General features: G+C 41.0%; 1 protein-coding gene across 1 annotated transcript; it reads left to right on the forward strand.

Moving 5' to 3' along the window:
• Positions 1-859: 859 nt before the first annotated feature.
• NELFCD (negative elongation factor complex member C/D) lies at positions 860-21,406 on the forward strand. Its single transcript, XM_032217193.1, has 15 exons — positions 860-977; positions 3,630-3,739; positions 4,004-4,113; positions 4,943-5,052; positions 6,302-6,409; positions 7,197-7,349; positions 8,536-8,666; positions 9,828-9,993; positions 11,561-11,695; positions 12,679-12,818; positions 13,339-13,453; positions 14,939-15,034; positions 17,374-17,514; positions 19,262-19,391; positions 20,426-21,406. Exons 1-15 carry the CDS (start codon positions 912-914, stop codon positions 20,458-20,460), a joined length of 1,746 nt encoding a protein of 581 aa, XP_032073084.1. The 5' UTR covers positions 860-911; the 3' UTR covers positions 20,461-21,406.
• The last annotated feature ends 90 nt before the right edge of the window (positions 21,407-21,496 follow it).

A 21,496-nucleotide genomic window follows, 5' to 3' on the forward strand; every position in this document is an offset into this window, starting at 1 on the left:
ACCAATAGCACTTATATACCACTCCATTAGACAAGGTGTTTTGGGTTTTTTTTTTGTTTCCATTTGCATTTCACCAATATAGTAAATACAAAATACAAATATCAGGATGTTGATAACCATGCTATTCAAATATGATCGAAATGTATGTTTTAAAATAATAAATATAATATGTGGACAAAAAGAGATAGATAGATAGATAGATAGATAGATAGATAGATAGATAGATAGATAGATAGATAGATAGATAGATAGATAGATAGATAGATAGATATAGATATAGATATAGATATAGATATAGATATAGATATATGCTAATTTCTGAGAGTAAGTTGGGTTTGATGTTATATTATTTCCAGGCAGGGCAAAGATACTGTAATTCCTCCTTGTTTGGTGCCATCCAGTTGGGTTTAGCCTCTTTCAATCACGTCGCCAAATGACTTACTTTCTCCCTATATATTTAAAGCAGTCTTTCTCAGGCTGGCTGGGGGATTCTGGGAGTTGAAGTCCATAACATTTTGCGGGGATAATATTGGGAAACCCTGCCTTACAAGCAGCTATGATGGAGTTGGGGGTGAAATACAAAATTGGCATTGAAACGCTTTCCAGCTCTAGCAAAAGGGTCAGAATACTTCAGTTCGCAGAATCAGGGAGGAGAAGACAGACACTGGGGCGAAGCCATTCACATTTGGGGCGAGATCCTTTGCTCCCCTCTCCGGGGGCGGCTTAGCTCGCTCGTGGACCGCCTTCCCCACGGGGGGCGTCAAGGAAAAGCTTCCCCTGGCAGCGCCCATTCAACAAAGCCGCGCAACGGAGGCGCCAGGAGGCTCCCGGCCTGCCGCGGGAGGGGCACCTCTACCCTTTTCGCATCTCTGCGGCCGTGCCGCTGCCTGAGCGGGAGGCCAGCGGAGCCCATGGAGGAGCCCGAGTTTTTCGCGGCCGCCACGGCGGAGTGGGGCGACGACACCGACGGAGGAGCGGTGAGCTACACGTGGCCGAACGGAAACGCCTCAGGGCTCCGCGTCCCGTCCCGCCCCGTCCCCCCACTCCCGGGAAGCCGCCGCGGGGGTCGTTCTTGCCGGGCTGCGGGATGGGCAGGAGAAGCGGGTCCTCTCATTCCCCCCCCCAGCAGACTTTACCAGAGACCCCGGCAAGCGCCCCCCCCCCCCGCTGTGGTATCTCGTAGCCACCGATGCAATGTACAAGAAAATGACATTTTTGTTGCAAGAAACCGGTGCAACAAAACATGCGCTGTCCGATGTTTCTCGCGCTCCCTTGCAAGTGCAGCATCAGAATATATGTTTTGCATGCATGCAGACATGTATGTATGTATGTATGTATGTATGTATGTATGTATGTGTATACACACACGTATACTATATACACTTTGCATATTGTGCGCCCGTTCGCTTGCAAACGCGTTTGTATTTCTGCACTTAGGCGCGCGCGCGTTTGTGTGTGTGTGTGTGTATTTTGCGTTTGTGTGTGTGTGTGTGTGTGTGTATTTTGCAACAATTGATTTTCCAGCAGCGAAACAAGGGGGGGAACTGGATTTGCTTTAACAATCGTGGGAATGCATTTAATTGCGGAGATTAGATTTGCTTCATGGCCGTAGCATGAAAAGTCGTAAAATTGGGCATGGCTCACTTAATAGCCACCTTGTTTTAGCAACCGAAACTCTGGTCCCAGTTGTGCTGGTAAGTCAAGGGCAATCAGCAGTGGGATAAGGCTGCTTTTCTCACACAAAGCAGCCCCTTTTTCACTGAAGCCAAAAGAAGAGTCTTCTCATAGCGTCTTTTAGGAATTATAATTATAGCAGAAGAACCTAAATTGAGATGGGTGTCCAAAGTCAACTCCCCAAGAAGGTCCTTAAGGTTTGTCTTCTGAGAGTGTCTCAGAAAGTGGCAGCATGAAGATAAAGTTGGTTGATTTTTTTTTTTGGGGGGGGGGAACAGGTCAGATGTGGTCGAATGAGAGACAACTAGAAAAATCCAGCAATATTGTTTGGACTGGGAAATTAAAACAATAGCAAACCCCTTTTGTTGATAAAGAAAACTATTTCCCAGTGACCACATAATTACCCAAGTTTGCTTTCTTTTTAACCCAAGGAAAAATATTTTAAAAACACTCCAGACTTTCTACAACAATTCCTGCCTTGGTAGGGGGTGGGTGGGGGCAATGAATCGTCTTGGGTGGGCCTTATTTTGACCAGGCTCTTGCAATGTGTCCTCTGAAATTGTCTGGAAACAGCTACACCAAGGGTAGAATTTTTTTTTAAAAAAAGAATTCATTTCAGATTTTGGTCCTGTGTAAATTCACTTAAACCCGAATCCCACTCGGAGTTGCAGAAGGCACCGTCCTTGAGAGACCGCCTACTGCCAATCACCTCCACTAGACCGATAAGATCGCATAGATTAGGCCTCCTCCGAATTCCATCAGCCAGCCAGTGTAGACTGGCAACTACTTGGAGGAGAGCCTTCTCGGTGGCTGCTCCGACCCTCTGGAACGAACTCCCCGTGGAGATCCGGACCCTCACCACCCTCCAGACCTTCCGCGCCGCACTTAAAATCTGGCTATCCCGGCTGGCCTGGGGTTAAAGATTCTAACCCCTACTCGAATTGTATGACTGTTGAGTTCTTAAATGATGTAATGCTTTATGTTGTAAATTGTTTGTCCTTCCCCCACCCCTTTTGAACTGTGAGCCGCCCTGAGTCCCCCCAGGGAAAAGGGCGGCATACAAATAAAGTGAACTGAACTGAACTGAACTGAACTAAGCAAACCATAAATAGGGTACGAGTTTCTATTTGGCTGGCCGCATGACCACATTGTATGACATTTTTGCCAAAAGTTTGTGTGACAAATTTTACTTTGGGTTTGTTTGTCAAAGCCATCTCATAGCAATAATTGGTTCATGTAATGACAATCCGTTTATCAGCTTCCACCAAAAAAAAAAAAAAAGATAATAAAATTGGATTAGTCACAACGGTGACCCATTTTATCATGACACAAGCTCCACTGTGGTTGTGAATCAACTCTACTGTTTCGGCCACTTTGACTTCTTACAATCTCACCATAGTGTGTGGATTAGTGTGTTGGTAAGCTGTTAACTAAAGCTTGATTTAGACTTGTCCACAACTGCATGTAGGCGTTGATGTGTATCTACGCAGCAAAGGAGTTGATGGTTTTATGTTGCAGGTGGTTGCAGATTGGCTGATGCGCACACCTCCCAAATCTCAGTCACGTGTTGTGCTGAAATGAGTGTCCTGCATGCTGATTGGTTGATCAGACTTCCTATTGTGCTTTCTTCTGAGCCCTCTTAAGTCTGCAGATTCACACGAGTGGAAGATGTTCCATAGTTGAGAAGCTTGGGCATTTCAATTCCTGCCCAATGATTTCGGCTGGAAATCCCAAAAGTAAAACTTGAGACTACAAGTTGCTCTCATCTACCATAACTTGAGGCATCTTAAGATACATAAATCTGGCTTCCATTAGCATCTTTCTTTAAGACTCTGGAACCCCAATTATGATCTTAACTCCATGCTTAGGCTAATGTTGCTGTCTGTTGCCACACCAAAGAAACCCAGCGTGGTAGTGAAAATAATATTGACAATTTTAACTCTTACAACCACCAGGATGATGAATATGGAGGGGAAGATGATGCTGAGGTCCAGCAGGAATGCCTTCACAAATTTTCCACCCGAGATTACATCATGGAACCCTCCATTTTTAATACTTTAAAACGGTAACTGTATATTAATTCAGGCATTGTGGGTGGAAAGGGGAATTGTGGGTACAATAACTGGCTGAGGGTCTCACTGCCTTGAGTTCTAATATCTGATTTTCTGGGACCGTGTTTCCTCTTTGAAGCTTTAAAATGAGCAGACCAATTCCCAGGTTGCTGGCTGGGGAATTCTGGGAGTTGAAGTCCACAAATTTTAAGGCTGCCAGGATTGAGAAATGCTACTCTTAAGAATTTCTTAAATGAGAATCCTGCATCCTTTCACAGGTACTTCCAGGCAGGTGGTTCTCCAGAGAATGTGATTCAGCTCTTATCGGAGAATTACACTGCTGTGGCTCAGACAGTGAATCTTTTGGCTGAATGGCTTATTCAAACAGGTAATTGACTTTGGGGCTGCAGCTTTTTCCCCCCACTAAGACCCCCCCCCCCCCACAGCCAAAAAATACAAACCAGACAGTTATAGGATGTCACCAATGATAAAACATGAGATCATCTGTTTACAGTTTTAGCTTCGTATTAGACTCTCTAGAAATATTTGTGAGTTTTTTTTCAGTTCTGTTTGGTGCTGCAACTACACATCTCAATGATTCAAAATTGTCTGTATATAAATGAGTACAGGTAGTCCTTGACTTACAACCATTCATTTAGTGACTGTTCAAAGTCACAACAGCACTAAAAAGGGGGGCTTATAGCCATTTCTCACACTTATCCATCCCTTCGGTCACATGATCAAAATTCAGGTGCTTGGCAACAGGCATGTACTTATGACAGTTGCACTGTCCCAGAGTCATGTGATCAGCATTTGTGACTTTCCCAGCCAGCAGAGCAAATCAATGAGGGAAGCCCGATTCACTTAATGATCACAGGAATAACTTAACAACTACAGGGATATGCTTAACAATCCTGGCAATAAAAAAGTTGTAAAATGAGGTCTGACTCGCTTAACAACTGCATTGCTTAACAACATTAATGTTGGGTTCAATTGTGGTCATATGTCGAGGACTATCTGTACCTAACATTTGAATATGTTCTATAAACATGTTAGATAGTGGTGCTGAGTCAAATTATTTTCATACTCAACATATTCTAAAGCTCATTGCATTAAGTTGAATTGTATTAAAGGACTGCTCCTTTGCGCAAAAGAATATTGTGAGAATTCTGAAGGTTTTGCTATGTGAAATCTATAGTGAGTATCTCTTATTGCAGGAGCTGAACCCATTCATGTCCAGGAAACCGTGGAAAACCACTTAAAAAGTTTGCTGATTAAACACTTTGATCCACGTAAAGCGGATTCCATTTTCACAGAGGAGGGAGAGGTAACTTAAAAACTTGATTCAGCCAAGTGGGGTAACAGCACAGTTTCCTTTTCTCTCAAGTTCAGAGAAGAATATAACTCAGAAACTTTTGCTGTGTTTTGAGAAGAGACTTGTTTTCAAAACACACAGATTTCTCATTTGTTTAACTGTTGTTTTACTTTTCAAATCAGAGGGGTTTTTTTTCCAGGACGGCTGACAAAAACATTTCATATTTAAATTTAAATTAAAAATAGCAGCTAAAAATACCAATAAGCAAATGTGATGAGTTTTAAGTAGCAAAAAGTAAGATAGCAGAAATAGGATCAAATATACCGAGTTCTGGTTCCTAGACGTTTTCTGAGCTGTTCAAAGTGGTTCGTTCCTGTCCATGGGGTAAAACTGACAGTGATCCTGTAAAGCACCATCTCTTTCAAGGCAAGCAGCCCCCCTTCTCTCTCTTAAAAAAAAAGAACGTGTGAGCAGCTTTTTCAGACTTTCCCATGTCGACATCAGTTGTGCTTTTGCATACAATTGAATAGAAATGTGTCTGCCTCTTTTGTGGGTTGGCAAACCTTTCAGTACCTTATTAGTCTGGTCCTTAAAAGAAAAGATACACACACTGCCATTTGCACCTTATCTACTTCTTTTTTCTTACACGCCAGTTATCTTCTGACCACATGCTTTAATCTGCTCTCTGAAATAATCCATGTTTGGGCTTCGCATGGTATTTTGAAGCACGTACTCACCAAGTGGGTTGAGTTTTGCTGAGTCACAGGTATCCTTGGGAGGGCAAGTGACATCCTATGTACCTAAGCCATCCAAAAAGTAAATTCATCAACCTTATTATACTGTGTGACTATATCTGCTTTGACCAAGACATGGCAGTGCGTCACCTGACTTGCCCATAGTTGGTTTGTAAATACTCTGTAAACTGAGTAGTAAAGATTCTTGAGAGAGTAAGTAACTGGTTAGAATCCAGTATTGCAGGCTACTTCTGCTGACTGCCAGCTGCCTGAAATTTGGCAGTTCAAATCTCAGCCTTCCATCCTTCCCAGGTGGGAAAAATGAGGATCCAGGTTGTTGGAGGCAATAGGCTGACTCTGTAAACAGCTTAGAGAGGGCTGTAAAACACTGAAGCATTATGTAAGTCTAAGTGCTATTGTGTCAATTTTGCATTTTTCTTTGGATACTTTTAAAGCTACTCTAAAAGCATGGGTTGATTTTCCTGACTGCCCGACCCATCTTGGTCTGTTGCTCTTGGTTTTGACAGACTCCAGCCTGGCTTGAGCAAATGATAGCACATACAACATGGCGAGACCTCTTTTACAAGCTGGCTGAAGCTCATCCGGACTGTCTCATGCTGAACTTCACTGTCAAGGTAAATACAGTTCTTTTCGTTCAACTAGCAAGCTTGTCAGCTCTCTCCTGTTTTTTTATGCAAATTTGTAAGTAGATCGGGGAGGCTAACAATGTTAGGAAGACAGTTGCATAGTTGGTCTTTTGGGCATTGTATTGTCATGTTTTTAGTTGAATAAGATGCACACAAGATTGCCACGGGGAACGTGAGCTTCTCCGTTGTCATATTGCAAGAATTTCTGCGTACATTCATGCATGTATCTAACGATTGGAGAAATTCTTAGGAGCCAAACTATTTCTAGCTTCCAATATATAATATTTGCTCTGAAATATGGCCAGTTGGTAGCAGGATCTAGCCAACCATTGCTGTAAAACAGAATTGGATCTGCTTAGTTCATGGCTGAGAGATTTGGGATTTCCAGGTTTTACAAGATGGACTGAGATTTTTTTTTGAAAAAATCCCCAAAGAAACACAGTGGCAAATCACTTCTGCAATACTGCCAATAAAATTGTGTAGACTGGCTTATATTCAATTTGACTGTGTTTTTATTTCCTCCTCCTCTTCCTCCTCCTCCCTCTTATTCTACTAATTCTAATTCTTATAATCCTCCCCCTCCTGCTGAACCAGGAAGAAATAATGTTTTCCAGTGTTTATTTCTTGATTTTCATGCCCTAGGTGCTGAAGTGGTGTCATTTGCCCTTCAGTCCTAGTCTACATACTTAATGGTATTTGTGATAGTGATGAAGGGATCCTCTCGGATTGCAAAACGTCTACCGTCTCAGTTGGAAATCCTTTTGGTTGGTTGCAGCTTATCTCTGATGCTGGATACCAAGGGGAGATCACCAGTGTATCAACAGCTTGCCAGCAATTGGAAGTTTTTTCTCGGGTATTGCGGACATCTCTGGCTACTATCTTAGATGGTGGAGAAGAAAATCTGGAGAAGAATCTACCAGAGTTTGCTGTGAGTTTGCAGCCTTATCTCCTCTTTTTGTGTGGTTGTTGTTTTTTTAGGAAATGTCCAGTTCTTAAAAATGCTTGCTGTGGAAAAAGTGCAAGGGAATGGTAACATTCTAGGCCTGTGGCTAGGTCAGTGGTCTTTGATGTCATAGCTACTAATATTATATATATAATTTTTGCAACCCCTGGTAAGCCCCAATTATGGGAGGAAGCTAACTGCTTCCATCATCTGTCAATCGGCTCGTCACAAGAGTCCATCACGACAGAAACCCAATATTTTTACTGTTGCCTTTGTTAAATAAAAAATAAAAAATAAAAAAAATAAAACACACACACACTCACACACACACACACACACACACACATATATATATGTGGCTGGCTGATAAGGAGTCGTTCTCTGTAGCTCAAATGGTTAACTCCCTGCCTGGGAGGCAATAGAGCACAGGCTCGATTCCCAAACTTGGGTATGGCTAGCTGATGAGAGCTAAATAGCTTGAAATAGATCTATACTAGTCTCCCTTTATTTATTTATCAGCATAAATATAACTATATATATATATATATATATATATATATATATATATATATATATAGAGAGAGAGAGAGAGAGAGAGAGAGAGAGAGAGAGAGAGAGAGAGAGAGAGAGAGAGAGAGATATTATATATATATATACAGATATACAGATGATAGATATATAGATGATAGATAGATAGATAGATAGATAGATAGATAGATAGATAGATAGATAGATAGATAGATACACATAGAGATATAGATATATATGTTAAATACTACTTTCTCATGACGAAATCTCCAGAACCGTAAACACTACAAACTTGAAATTTGATACATATGTTCCTTTGGCTTCTACATGCTCACTAAGAAAGAATTTTTTTTGAAATGACCATCAGATCATTAGTATTTCTTATACAGTAATTAACATGCTCTGATGCTAAGGAGTTCTACTCCCCCTCCCAACCTGCAAAGAACTGTATTCCAACTGCCAGTTTTCTCAAATTCCGTTACCTCAGTTCAAACTGGCAGACATTTAAATGAAATATGGTTTAAACAAAATTCTGAGCTGTTTTGTGGTGTTTATGTGTTCTTCTATAGAGTGAAAATTATAGCTATCCCATAATATTAGACACCTTCATGTTTCTGAATGTTCTGTGACAATGTATTTGCAGAAAATGGTGTGCCACGGTGAGCACACGTATCTTTTTGCTCAAGCTATAATGTCCATGTTAGCGCAAGAAGAACAAGGGGGATCCGCCGTGCGTAGAATCGCTCAAGAGGTCCAGCGATTTGCTCATGAGAAGTAAGATCTTGCTTCACTTCTTTTCCAGTGTAATGTATGGCGCTCCTGGGTTGCATGCCTCAGGATAATTCTAGTCTGTAAAAAGGATGCCTGATTCAATTCTAAGCATGATCCCAAAATTAAATAGTGTATGAAAATCATATCAAGATGTTATGCAAGCACACAAGTTATCAGAACAACATCAGGTGCACCATAATATCAATATGGCAAATGTCACAGATTGTGTACTTTCCAGGTGACATCGCTTGTGCCCTTGTGTATGCACCCATGCCTGGCATATTATTAAGTGTACAATTTACATTAGAGTTGGTAATTTAGAAATACAAATTTATAGAGCTTTTTCTGAGTTCTTTCATACTTCCACATCTCTTAGGTGCAGTAGCATCTAAAACTTTACTATAAGACCTGCTTGTTCTAAATTGTCTCTTCTAATTATGGTTCTGCCCATGTCCAGATATTTAGAACAGTGTTTCTTAATCTATGGCAACTTTAAGACGTTTATTCAACTCAGAGAACACCCCATCTAATATGTTGGCTGGAGAATTCTGGGAGTTGGAAGTCCACACATCCTAAAGTTGCCAAGACGCAGAAACTGTGATCTAGAGAGAATCTGCTTAAGGTGTGTGGGAGGTAAGATGGTGTGGACCAGAAGGCAAACTTTAATAGCAATTCCCCGTCTCCCCGATTATGAGACCCACAGCCTTGAAAGGTTTTCCTATTCCTTTCCTTAGGACTTTTCAAAGAACACTGAAAATACTGCAGTTTTAGCAGGCTTTTGGCTTGGAAATTGTAGGCAATCATCTATTTGTTTCTGTCAAATTTAAATGTCAAATTATCCAGTCTCTTAGAATGGGGCAATGTATATGGATGGATGGATGGATGGATGGATGGATGGATGGATGGACGAACACAGGTTACATGCTGCATAAATCTGGTCTATTTAATGATAATAGTTGGGAGGTCATATGAGGAATTGAACCTCCTCTGCATTTTGTCCACACAGCATAATTGATTCTGTTTGTTCTTTAATAAAATGCCAAACACTTTTGGCGATTGCTCATTAGGTGGTCTCCACTGTTATTGGTGACCAGTTACTACGTCTTCTGAAGCTTTCCTAAAGCAAGCTTGCTCTGTCTCTTGTACTTACTTGATCTCCTGAAGAGGGCATGATGCCAGTCAGATCACTCTAGCGTTGGGCACTGCCGCTTCCTATCCCCGTGCCTGCCAAGCCCTTGGTGCCATGCTGTCGAAAGGAGCTCTGAATCCAGCAGACATCACAGTCCTCTTCAAGATGTTCACAAGCATGGATCCTCCTCCTGTAGAACTGGTTAGTAGCAACCTCCCTTGGAGGAAAAATACCTACACTTCTTCAAAGCTCCCCATCCTCACTCTCAGTTAAGAAGCAAAACTGATTTAGATACAGTTCAGCAGCAGTTTCAAAGTCTATGGTAGTCTCTCAGAGTATAAATGTTTATTTCTGAGGTTAGTTACTTTTTCTGCTGGGTAACAGGGAAAAATATCTTCTCAGTCTTAGCAACTTTTAAGATAGATGGACTTTAACTCCCAAGAATTCCCCAGCCAACTCTGGTATATGATGCAGACAGGGGAATTCTGGGAGTTTGAAGTGCATCTAACTCTTACAGTTGCCAGTGTTGAGAAATGCTGGTGTGAGAAATGATCATTGTCATTGCAATTTGAATTAGAATCGAAGGAGATGTATGGGTCATCCTTATTTATGATGCCCAAGCCATCCAAGATGCAGATGTATTCCACTCTCTAATTTTCAAGTCAGGAGTGCAATACTGCCCTGTTGGGCCAGAGCAGACATGATGATTTTCTTTCCTTGGTCCAACCCATTGCTTCAAAGGGTCTCTGTCTATCTGAGGGCCTTAGTCATCCAGTTTTTTTATACATCCTTTGGCCTTTTCCTTTCATATATTGACGCCCTGTTAGGGCATACATGCCTATAACATTTGTGCATACAAAGGCAGCCTCCACCTATTGGATTTTAGCAGGACCTTCCTCCCTGTGTTGTAGGTACCGAAAAATGTGATCCCCTACTTATCTGTTGGCACTTATTTTATGGGATGTGCTCTTCATAAGACATCATTCCTGAAGAGACTTATGAGCCTTTGTTGCCAAAATTCAAGCACTTGGCAATCAGCATATATTTTTAATGGTTGCAGCATCCCAAGATCATGTGATTGCCATAGAGCTTTGGTGGCACAGTGGTTAGAATGCAGTACTGCAGGCTACTTCTGACTGCCGGCTGCCAGCAGTTTGGCAGTCCAAGTCTCACCAGGCTCAAGGTTGACTCAGCCTTATATTCTTCCGAGGTCGGTAAAATGAGGACCCAGATTGTTGGGGGAAATGTGCTGACTCTTTAAACCGCTTAGAGAGGGCTGTAAAGCACTGTCAACCGGTATGTAAGTCTAAGTGCTATTGCTACTGCTAAGGGGGACCAACATATATCTTCATCTTGTTTTGTAACAGGATAATGTTACCACCTTCTGTAGACACCTCATTCCTCTTTTCTTTTGGATGATTTGGGCAGCTGTTGCATAATTTTTCACAGTTATGACGGTTTGCAGAGAAATTCCAATCCCAGTTGTGATAAGTCGAGAACTACCTGTGTCTTGGCCTTCACAAACTTTTAGATTTCAGTAGTTTTGGGTTTTCTTTTCTTTTGAAGGCAGGCAGTTGATTTGATTTGACTTTATACGTTTTTAATGAAGGAATAGTCTTTTAAGTATCAAGAGTCATAATGGAAACATAACACTTAGTCTTAGTTCCAAAATTCAGCTTCTTGGAAATGAAAGTATTTTGAGATGTAATCAGTTTAAAATCTGGCTTTCCGTAAGCCGTTGATATGTTTTTGTTTCATTTCCCTACAGATTAGAGTTCCCGCTTTTTTAGATCTCTTTATGCTGTCGCTGTTCAAGCCAGGAGCAAAAATCAATCAGGACCATAAGCACAAATATATCCACATTTTGGCCTATGCAGCTAGCGTGGTGGAAACATGGAAGAAGGTAGACTTGGGATGGCTGAATGATGGTTTAGAAATAAATTGGTGGTTTGGAACAGGATAATAACTATATTACTTTATGTGCTTGCATTGTTTAAAATGAAACTGTACGCTTGGCTTCCAAATTTACAGAAATAGCTTTCATGTTCTTTAACCAAAAAGAGGTCTTTGACTCAAGTAGTCTTAATTCTTTTCTTCTTCCTCTTGTACTTTTTCTACAAATGCAAACAAGCTGAATGGAGGTTGATAATGATAGATATTTGGGACTTTAGCAAGAATTGCAATAGAAACTCTGATTTCCCTCTCCTTGATTTCCTAAACTACAATTCCCATCTTTTTCACCACTAGAACTGTTGGAAAGCGTACTTATGCTACAGATTCTGCATTCTTGTTCATAGGTGTATTGTATACAAGGGATTTTATAGAATTATGTCATTGGAAGAGACCTTAAGGGTCATCTAGCCCAACATTTTGCAATGTCCAGGAAAACCAGTTAAACCATCCAGGAGAGCTGGCTATCCCTCTTCTTAAAAACCTTTTGATGGAGAATCCACAATTTCCATAGTCAGACTGTTCCACAAACTCTACCATCGGAAAGGTTTTCCTTAAATTGAAATGAAATCTAGGTTTTTGAGCTAGATCATAGGTAGTCCAATAAATAGATGACTATGTTTAACAATTTTAAACAAGCAAAGTACACGGGGGAAATCAGATTCACTTAACAACCTCGTGATTCACTTAACAATGCTGGCAGAAAGGTCATAAAATTAGTATGGCTCACTTAACAACTGCTTTGTTTAGCAACAGAAATTTTGTCCCAATTGTGGTTGTAAGTTGAGAACTATCTAGTATCCAATGAGACTTCCATTTACCCAAACTCAGAAATATACATACTTTTAAGAAAAAAATATTAAACGGCTCTGCGCCAATTTAGGTTTCAACAGGAATGTCCCTTTGTCTCATCCACCAAATTTCACCATTTCTTAGAACAAGAGGGTTAGCATCAATAAAGATGAGCTCAAGTCAACTTCAAAAGCGATTGAAACAGTTCACAATCTTTGCTGCAATGAGAATAAAGGCGCTTCGGAGCTTGTCGCGGAGCTGAGTACCCTTTATCAGTGTATCAGGTAAGCCTCGCCTTAGAACATGGTTTCTTTGGTTAAAAATGCAAAAATTGGTTTGCATTACACAGAATATTAAGGAAGTGTGCAATTTCTGATTTTAAATCTGTGTTTGTGGAGAGCAAGCCTAAGAAATCTGCAGGGTCATCTGGGTAACTTTGAGAATTTCATTGATCTGGGTTTGCAATAAGGGACAATAATAAAGGGAACAGGTTTCTTATCCTCAGTTTTGTAGAAGAAAATTGAGTGTGCAACTGGAATAATTCTTGAAAAGGCTGGGGAAGGAAGAGAACTAGTCCCCCAAATATTGCAAGCAGCAGTACAGAGATGAATTTTCAGTTCAGAGCAGACAGTTTCAGTTTTGATTCTCAGCACAGACTCAGATCTTTTTAAGCTCCCATTGGCTGACTTAGTTGCTATGCCTATTCATTGGCTGACCTTGTTACCATGTCTCTCCCAGTCATGAATACTCTAACAGTATTTGCCTCAATTTGGCATGTCTTGCTCTGCTTTCCACTCTCCTTAGGTTTCCAGTTGTAGCCATGGGGGTATTGAAATGGGTTGACTGGACGGTGTCAGAACCCCGATATTTCCAGCTTCAGACAGATCACACTCCAGTACATTTGGCACTGTTGGACGAGGTGAGGTCTTTGAGTTCTGCTGAGTGACAAATAAGCCTGGCTTTATCTTTCAGATATGTTTGCCATGATAAGATCTCTTTGCAGTCCTTTGGAACAGTGTTTCCTCTCAGGGACCTGGACGGCCCCAATCTTTTGGGAAATTTTGTAAGACTCTGAAGAAATGGTTGTTTCCCCAATGAGGCTTGGGAGGTTAATTCACTAACTACTTGGTTTATTTTGCTGTTTACTGACCCTGGTATATGCTATACTATTATCGTTACTAATATTTTGGATCAGCTGAGTTACAACCATTCATTTAGCAACTGTTCAAGGTTGCAAAGGTGACTGAGAAAAGTGACTTGATACAACTGGTTATGTCACTTAGGACTGTCGCAGCTTCACAACACCCATGTGATCAAAATTTGGGCATTTGGCAACTGGCATGTATTTTCAGTGGTTGCAGCGTCCCTGGGTCACGTGATCACTATTTCCTGTTGGAGAAGCGAAACCTTTTTCAGGCCGCAGTTCTAAAAATAGGTGGGGAAAAACACAACAAGTGGAAGTAGCTAATATTCCCTATATGTTAACTAATAAGTTCCATTTTTATTACAGCTAGGGTTTCAGTTTGCAAGGCTGTTCTTGGAGGAAAAATATATCCAACTGCAAGAGCTTTATTCATATCTTTGAAAGATTATTTTTAAAAAACTTAATAGCAATCAGGTTTCACTGTATTTTGAAAAAGTGATATAGAAGTTATTCTCTTTTACTCTCTTTTTAATTGACAGATAATTGTTTTCATACAGTCTTTGCAAAATAGTACTATACTAATATACTGAATATACTAATATATTTCACAGTCTGATGCTATGGCATAAATTAAGGATCAAATTTTTGTATTTGCCAGAGGGCATAAATCCTTAGTGGTCGTCCAGCTGGATTGATAACATTTCTACATTTGAATTCACTGGCAATCGTATGTATTCTATATTTTAAGAATTCAAGAGTTCTTAATGAGTACAGGTAGTCCTCAACTTACAGCAAGAATTGAGCCCAAAATTTATGTAACTAAGCGAGGCAGTTCTTAAGTGAATTTTGCCCTATTTTACAACCTTTCTTGTCTCGGTTATTAAATGAATCACTGCAATTGTTAAGTTAGTGACGGTTGCTAAGTGAATCTGGCTTCCCCGTTGACTTTGCTTGTCAGAAGGTCGCGAAAGGTGATTACATGATCCCAGAACATTGCAACAGCTATAAATAGCCACGTGTCAAGAGTCCGAATTTTGATCACACGGCCTCGTGGATGCTGTGGTCATAAGTATGAAAAATGATCATAAGGCGTTTTTCAATGCCTTTGTAACTTCAGACGGTCACTAAATGGATGGTTGCAAGTCGACCACTACCTGAATTCTCTATTTTAAGGTTTGTGGCCTCGTCATAGTTGTCTCATAATGTAAGGTTGTACATTAGTAGAAATGCAGATCTTACCTTTTGCCTTTTGCTCTGCAGATCAGCACCTGCCACCAACTGCTTCATCCCCTAGTCTTGCAACTTCTGGTCAAACTTTTTGAGACTGAGCATTCTCAGCTTGATGTCATGGAACAGGTGAAGACATTCAAAAATATGGGCTTCTTGACTGTTGAGACTTTTGATGGGGCATCCTGAAGTTGATTAGCTGAAGAGCCAGGGTGGCGCAGTGGTTAGAATGCAACATTGCAGGCTAATTATGCTGACTACTGACTGCCAGCAGTTCTGCAGTTCGATTCTCACCGGCTCAAGGTTTACTCATCTTTCTGAAGTCAGTAAAATGAGAATCTGGATTGTTGGGGCCAATAGGCTGGCTCTGTAAACCACTTAGAGAGGGCTGTAAAGCACTCCGAAGTGGTATGTAAGTAAGTCCAACGGCTACTGCTATTATTTTATTAAATTGCTGAAGTAGATTGCCTGTTTGTAAAATTATCATTCCCAAGGAGAGAAAAAATTAGGGAATCTGGGTTCATACTTTTGAAAGACCCATAACTGAATGGATCTGTAGAAAGAATTCAGAATTATTTTTATTCAACGTAAAAAAGTGAAGTCCAAACTTACTTGAAAGTCTATAATTAGTGTAATTGGCTAGGGAAATCATCATGCATTAAAAAGCTTCTTTGTTCCTATATATTAATAAAGAAAGATGCATTCCTGAGCATTCTCCACGGCTCAGTTAAATACCAAGGATGCTTCAGAAGAAAGCTCCATAAATCATATTTCAATTGAATTTGCTGGTCATGCCCTTCTTTATGTAATGTTTAAAGAGCCCCAGTCCAAAATTGTAGGGAGTCAGAAGGGAGAAACCACTCTTTGTTCTGTTACTTACTTCATTTTTCCATGTTGTAATATTTTCCTAATAGAAAACTAAAATACTTTTTTGAATAATTAAAACAATTAATCAGTGCAACAATTTGGCTCCAGAAGTTCTGGGTGCTCCAACACTGGGAGGTTTTTAAGAAGAGATTGGACAACCATTTGTCTGAAGGGGTGTAGGGTTTCCTGCCTGAGCAGGGGGTTGGATTAGAAGGCCTCCAAGGTCCCTTCCTTGTTTTGTGTTTCAAACCTTACTAGCAAAACAAACATTGCAGCTATTTTCTTTATCAGTAGAGGGCACTGTGATACAGACCTTGTTTTGCTCCTGCTACTGATCAAATTTAAAAAAACACAATATATTTTTTTAAATTTGGGAAGAAGGTCACCATGATAGGTTGAGCCAAAATACCTAGTGGTAGTGGTGATGATGATTTATTTAGCATATGGTGAAAACATGACAAAAGAGAAGTAAACATGTTCATAATAATGATGACGATATGATATGAATTCACTTGGTTGCTTTAAATATCCAAAAGTCATCCCTCAATCAACTTCCTGATGGAAAGAATGGAATGGGTGCAATAGTTAAAGGGCTTGCAATGGCTCTGCAAGGCTTATGTTATCCCTTAAAACTCCAAAATCACTGTATTAAAATAATCCTCAAAAAACTTTACAAACATTTTGGTCCCTGGGCGCACTGTATTGGTTTCCACTTAAACAGAGGAGAAAACTATTTTGTTAGGGAGCCAAAAATCCCACGAGGTAATTCTCCTGGATAGATTTTAGGTTTTATTTTTTTCACCTTTGCTGATGTACCGTATTTTCACCCATATAACCCGCCCACGCAGATAACCCGCACACGCATATAACCCGCGGGTTTTCTGGATCGTGTAAAATGTTTCCCGTATACCCCGCCCACGCATATAACCCGCCCACGCAGATAACCCGCACACGCAGATAACCCGCACACGCATATAACCCGCGGCGAGTAAAAGAGAAGGGAAACAGCTGAGATGGGGGGGGAAGAAACGGAGAAAGAAAGAAGCCTGCGCACGCTGGGGAAGAGGAAAGGAACGAAGGAGAAGGAAACAGCTGAGATCGGGGTGGGGGAAGAAACGGAGAAAGAAGCCTGCGCACGCTGGGGAAGAGGAAAGGAACGAAGGAGAAGGAAACAGCTGAGATCGGGGTGGGGGAAGAAACGGAGAAAGAAGCCTGCGCACGCTGGGGAAGAGGAAAGGAACGAAGGAGAAGGAAACAGCTGAGATCGGGGTGGGGGAAGAAACGGAGAAAGAACCCTGCGCACGCTGGGGAAGAGGAAAGGAACGGAGGAGAAGGAAACAGCTGAGATCGGGGTGGGGGAAGAAACGGAGAAAGAAGCAAGCCTCCGATCGTGTAAGCCTCCGATCGTGTAAAATATTTTCTGTATACCCCGCCCACGCATATAACCCGCAGGGGGGCGCTGTGCATGTAAAAACCGCATATAACCCGCGGGTTATATGGGTGAAAATACGGTAAGCACGCTAGAAATTGCACGAGAATAATATTTTCTCCAGGAACAATAGAAACCGCTATGCATTTTCACGGACTTTCTCTTTTCTCAGCTGGAACTTAAGAAGACTCTTCTGGACAGAATGGTTCACTTGTTGAGCCGCGGCTATGTTCTGCCAGTGGTCAGCTATATCCGGAAATGCCTGGAGAAGTTGGACACGGATATATCTCTGATCAGATATTTTGTGACCGAGGTCAGTAAATATTTGGATAGTTAAAAGAGTTTTCAGTGTTCAAATGGGTTACCGTATTTTTCGGATGATAAGATGCATCTCCCTCCCCCCCCCCCCCAAAAAAAAACAGTGTGGAATGTTGGTGCGTCTTATACACTGAATACAACCGTTTTTGGCCTCCCAAAGCCCCATCTCCGCATCCCATTTTTGTGAAAAATGGGCCTTCCCTCAGCCCCCAGTAGCACTCTGCAGGCTTCAGCAAGACTGGGGCAAGGCAAAAATGCCCCCGTTTTTGCCTTGCTCCAGCCCTGCTGAAGCCTGCAGAGTGCTACTGTGGGCTGAGGGAAGGCAAAACTTTTCTTACTTACCTCTTCAAAATCTTGGTTCATCATATACATGGGTGCGTCTTATAGTCCGAAAAATATGGTAATTTGCGCTGGTGTGGTGAAATGTAATCCAGATTCCCAGGAGGGAGGGGCTGCATTCCGAGGACCAAGAGACAGCGAAGTTTAGATAGTTTGGTTGGAAGGCTTTCGGAGTATATCTTTAATGATGCAAGCAAGCAGTTGCTTTAGTTTGGCAAGATTTCTGTTTATAAGTGAGAACAATAAAGGAAAACTGCCAAGGAACAGGGGTGTCCAACCTTGGCAACGTTAAGACTTGTGAACTTCAACTCCCAGAGTTCCCCAGTCAACCATGCTTGCTGGGGAATTCTGGGAGTAGAAGTCCATGGGTCTTAAAATTGTCAAGGTTGGATATCACTGTCTTAAAAGAATTTCAGACTACCTTTTTTGGGTTTCGGTATTTTAACAATATGGCACAAGCTGCTTGTGATGTAATTGGGGCTCTTTGTGGGTCTATTGCAATTTTTAAACCTCCTCCTCTCTTGGGGAAGGAGGAGTGGGGGCAGAGGTGGGTTCCTGCCAGTTCGCACCTATTCGGTAGAACCGGTTCATCAAATCTACCAAACTGGTTAGAAGAGGTTCCACCAGTGGACCCGGAAAGCAGGCCACACCTACAGAAGAGGTTCCAATTTTTTTTGAAACCCATCACTGGTCCTTGGATATGATTATTCTACACTATCATGCTCATATTTATAAAACTCAGTGCCTCTGTGAAAGGTAAGGATGACTACTGTGTTTGTGGTGCAATGAGAACATTGCGTGTGTTGAAGTTGTTTTAACGCAAACCAAAGATGCCTTTTAAAAAACAAGTTTACATCATATTCTTATGCATGCCAGTGCTGTGTGTGAGGTAATTTAAGGTGGTTCTGACAAGTGTCGTCGGCAACTTCATATCCGGTCACATGGGCGACAAGCCACTCCCACCCGGTCGCATGGGTGGCAAGCCACTCCCACAAAGGAAGCCACACCCACAGAGTAGGTTCGAACAATTTTTGAAACCCACCACTGAGTGGGGGGGTTGTTGTATTTTATTGTGAGTTTTTATTTTATTGTGTGAGTGAGTGGGCAGTCCTATAAGTTCTCCAAATAAATAAATAAAATGAATTTGGCAAGATTGATGACAGGCTCCAAAAACCAAGAAACACATGGTCACAAAACTAAGAAATGCAATGTTATGACCGTTGTAAATTTTATTTACTATTTTGTTCTCCACTATTTTTTTTTTAATTATCTTCTTTGTTTTCTTTTGCGTAGCAATTTATTTTCTAAATGTTTTAAAGTAAAATTACTCCCCCCCCCAAAAAAAAAGCAACAACAACAATCACAATGAAGCTCACAGTCTTTTGTGCTATCTGATTTCATAGGTCCTGGATGTGATTGCACCTCCCTATACCTCTGACTTTGTGCAGCTTTTTCTTCCAATTTTGGAAAATGACAGCATTGCAGGAACCATTAAGACAGAAGGTGAACATGACCCAGTGACAGAGTTTATAGGTAAATCTTTCCGGCACTGCATTTTTATTTCAAGTTTGCAACCTGTTTACATTCATGAACATACACACATATAAAAGAATTTACCTCAGGAACCTCTGAGCAGGATGCTTTTTCAGCACTGAAGGTCAGATGTTTCTATGAATCTCATTTTTTTCAGGGTGTTTGGACTGCAGGAAAACATGCACAAAACATGTTTCCACAGTGGAAAAAAAAAGAAAAAAGAAAAGTCCAAGATGGGGGCCATGATGCTACAATTAAACTCTGCATGCAATGCATATTAAAAAGGGAAGGAGTTTCAATCACACTTTCGTGGCTTCCATCTTGACTTTTAATTGTGGAGACCCCTGAAGACATGTAAAGATCTTGAATTAAGGTTGAGCTGGTAGGAGAACTGTGTTAGTCTACAGCAGGGCTCAGAAACATGCGGCTCTGGAGCTGCATGTGGCTCTTTCATCCCTCTGCTGGGGCTCCCTGTCGCAGGTCGGCTCCGCAATTGATAGGGCTTTCGGTTAGAACAGGTAGAGGAAAAAGGACGCCATGCTAGGAGGAGACTCTATGATGGGGGAACCGGACTTCCGGTCAGCTCCAGAATTGAATGGGGGCTTTATGGTTAGGACCTTTGTGGCTCTTTGAGTGTTTAAGGTTGCCGACCCTGGTTTATGGTCTAAGATACAATTTTTTTTACAGTGTGGTCCTACCACCCCTGTGGATCCCCCGAGAGTCTCTCGGGAATCCTGGAAATCAAAATCACATGCCAGTCTACAATACTTAAATCTCATCAAACATTTGTGAGATACAACCATGAACGCTTCCATTTAGCTTTGTGGTAAATTTATTATAGATGCCCACTCTAGCAGACATTGGGATATATTATACTTTATATGACAGTGGACAACAGGGGAGTATTTTACAGGAATGGATTAAAGTGTTGAAGAACGCATGCAATCACACCCTGCTTTCCATTTGAATCAAAAGATTTAGGCACATAAATTCTACTCCCAAGTCAACCTGTCTTGTTTGTCTTCTTTTTAAAGCTCACTGCAAATCGAATTTCATCATGGTCAGCTGAAGTAAGGGAAAAAACCCACATCCAGAAGCTATTGGTGACCGGGCGCATTTCGTGTCACATAAAGAAAATTCAAATGATTTATTGATAGTTTTCAGGTTAAGTAGGAACTCACACTGGACAATTTTACTCGTGTAGAAAGCAATGGCTGTCAAAGATTGCATCAATACTTCAAACCTTGGTCCTCTTGAAGAAGAACTGAAAAGATGGTGTAGTTTCCCTGCTCCACATATATGACCTAGTGAAGTATGGTAGCCATGATATTCTTTTAAGAAATTCATTGTTTAGTATATGACTGGTTCTCGTAAGTAGAGCTGACATCGTTTTATAATTTCTCTCTACTCTCTGTTTTCCAGTCAGTTTTGCAGACTGGAAAAGCAGTGTATTAATCTCTCAGACTTGCTCTCATTCTTGAAAATCCTATAAACATCTGGTGAAAATATTTATTAGATATGCCCCATCTGAAAGTGCCCTTTCGCAAGCCTTCTCCAACCTGGGCACCCTTATATATGTTAAGTCTACAGATCCCATCCTTTGGTGAATCCCCAGGCTGGATCAATCTCCTTACAATGTCTTTATTACATTGTAGCTTGTAAATCAACCATCATGGATGATTGTTGAGAAACAGACCTATGCTTAGCATCTGTTGCATTTGAATTCTGAATTTTTTTTAAACAAAATCATTTGTGCATCACAAATGTTTTATGTTTGTGAATCCTAGCAAAGAAATACAGGTATTGTTCTTTTAGGAGAAAATATTAAAATATTAACCATTATCAGTAAGTTTCATTACTTTGACAGAAATACACATATTTGTTGTTGTGTTTCTCTAAATGCAAAGCATATACAGTAATGCATAACTTTTCAGATCTGTTTTCTTGCTACATATCAGATGAGTGAAGAGTATGACAACCTGTAATTTTTAATAAATTTTCTTTTGGGTAAAAATTGTGCTTGTGGAATGTAGCCTTCAATGTGCAGAACAAACAATGACACTGGAGAAAATACTGAAAAGATTGTCTAGTTTTTAATAAGTGGA

Source organism: Thamnophis elegans, chromosome 5, assembly GCF_009769535.1.
Source record: "Thamnophis elegans isolate rThaEle1 chromosome 5, rThaEle1.pri, whole genome shotgun sequence".
Classification (NCBI taxonomy): domain Eukaryota; kingdom Metazoa; phylum Chordata; class Lepidosauria; order Squamata; family Colubridae; genus Thamnophis; species Thamnophis elegans.

Excerpts from the sequence above, each read along its gene's own strand:
- NELFCD (XM_032217193.1), top strand. The coding sequence starts at position 912 with ATGGAGGAGCCCGAGTTTTTCGCGGCCGCCACGGCGGAGTGGGGCGAC. Across the intron at positions 7,350-8,535 it reads AGAATCTACCAGAGTTTGCT|AAAATGGTGTGCCACGGTGA; the intron begins GTGAGTTTGCAG and ends ATGTATTTGCAG. Across the intron at positions 13,454-14,938 it reads ATTTGGCACTGTTGGACGAG|ATCAGCACCTGCCACCAACT; the intron begins GTGAGGTCTTTG and ends TTTGCTCTGCAG.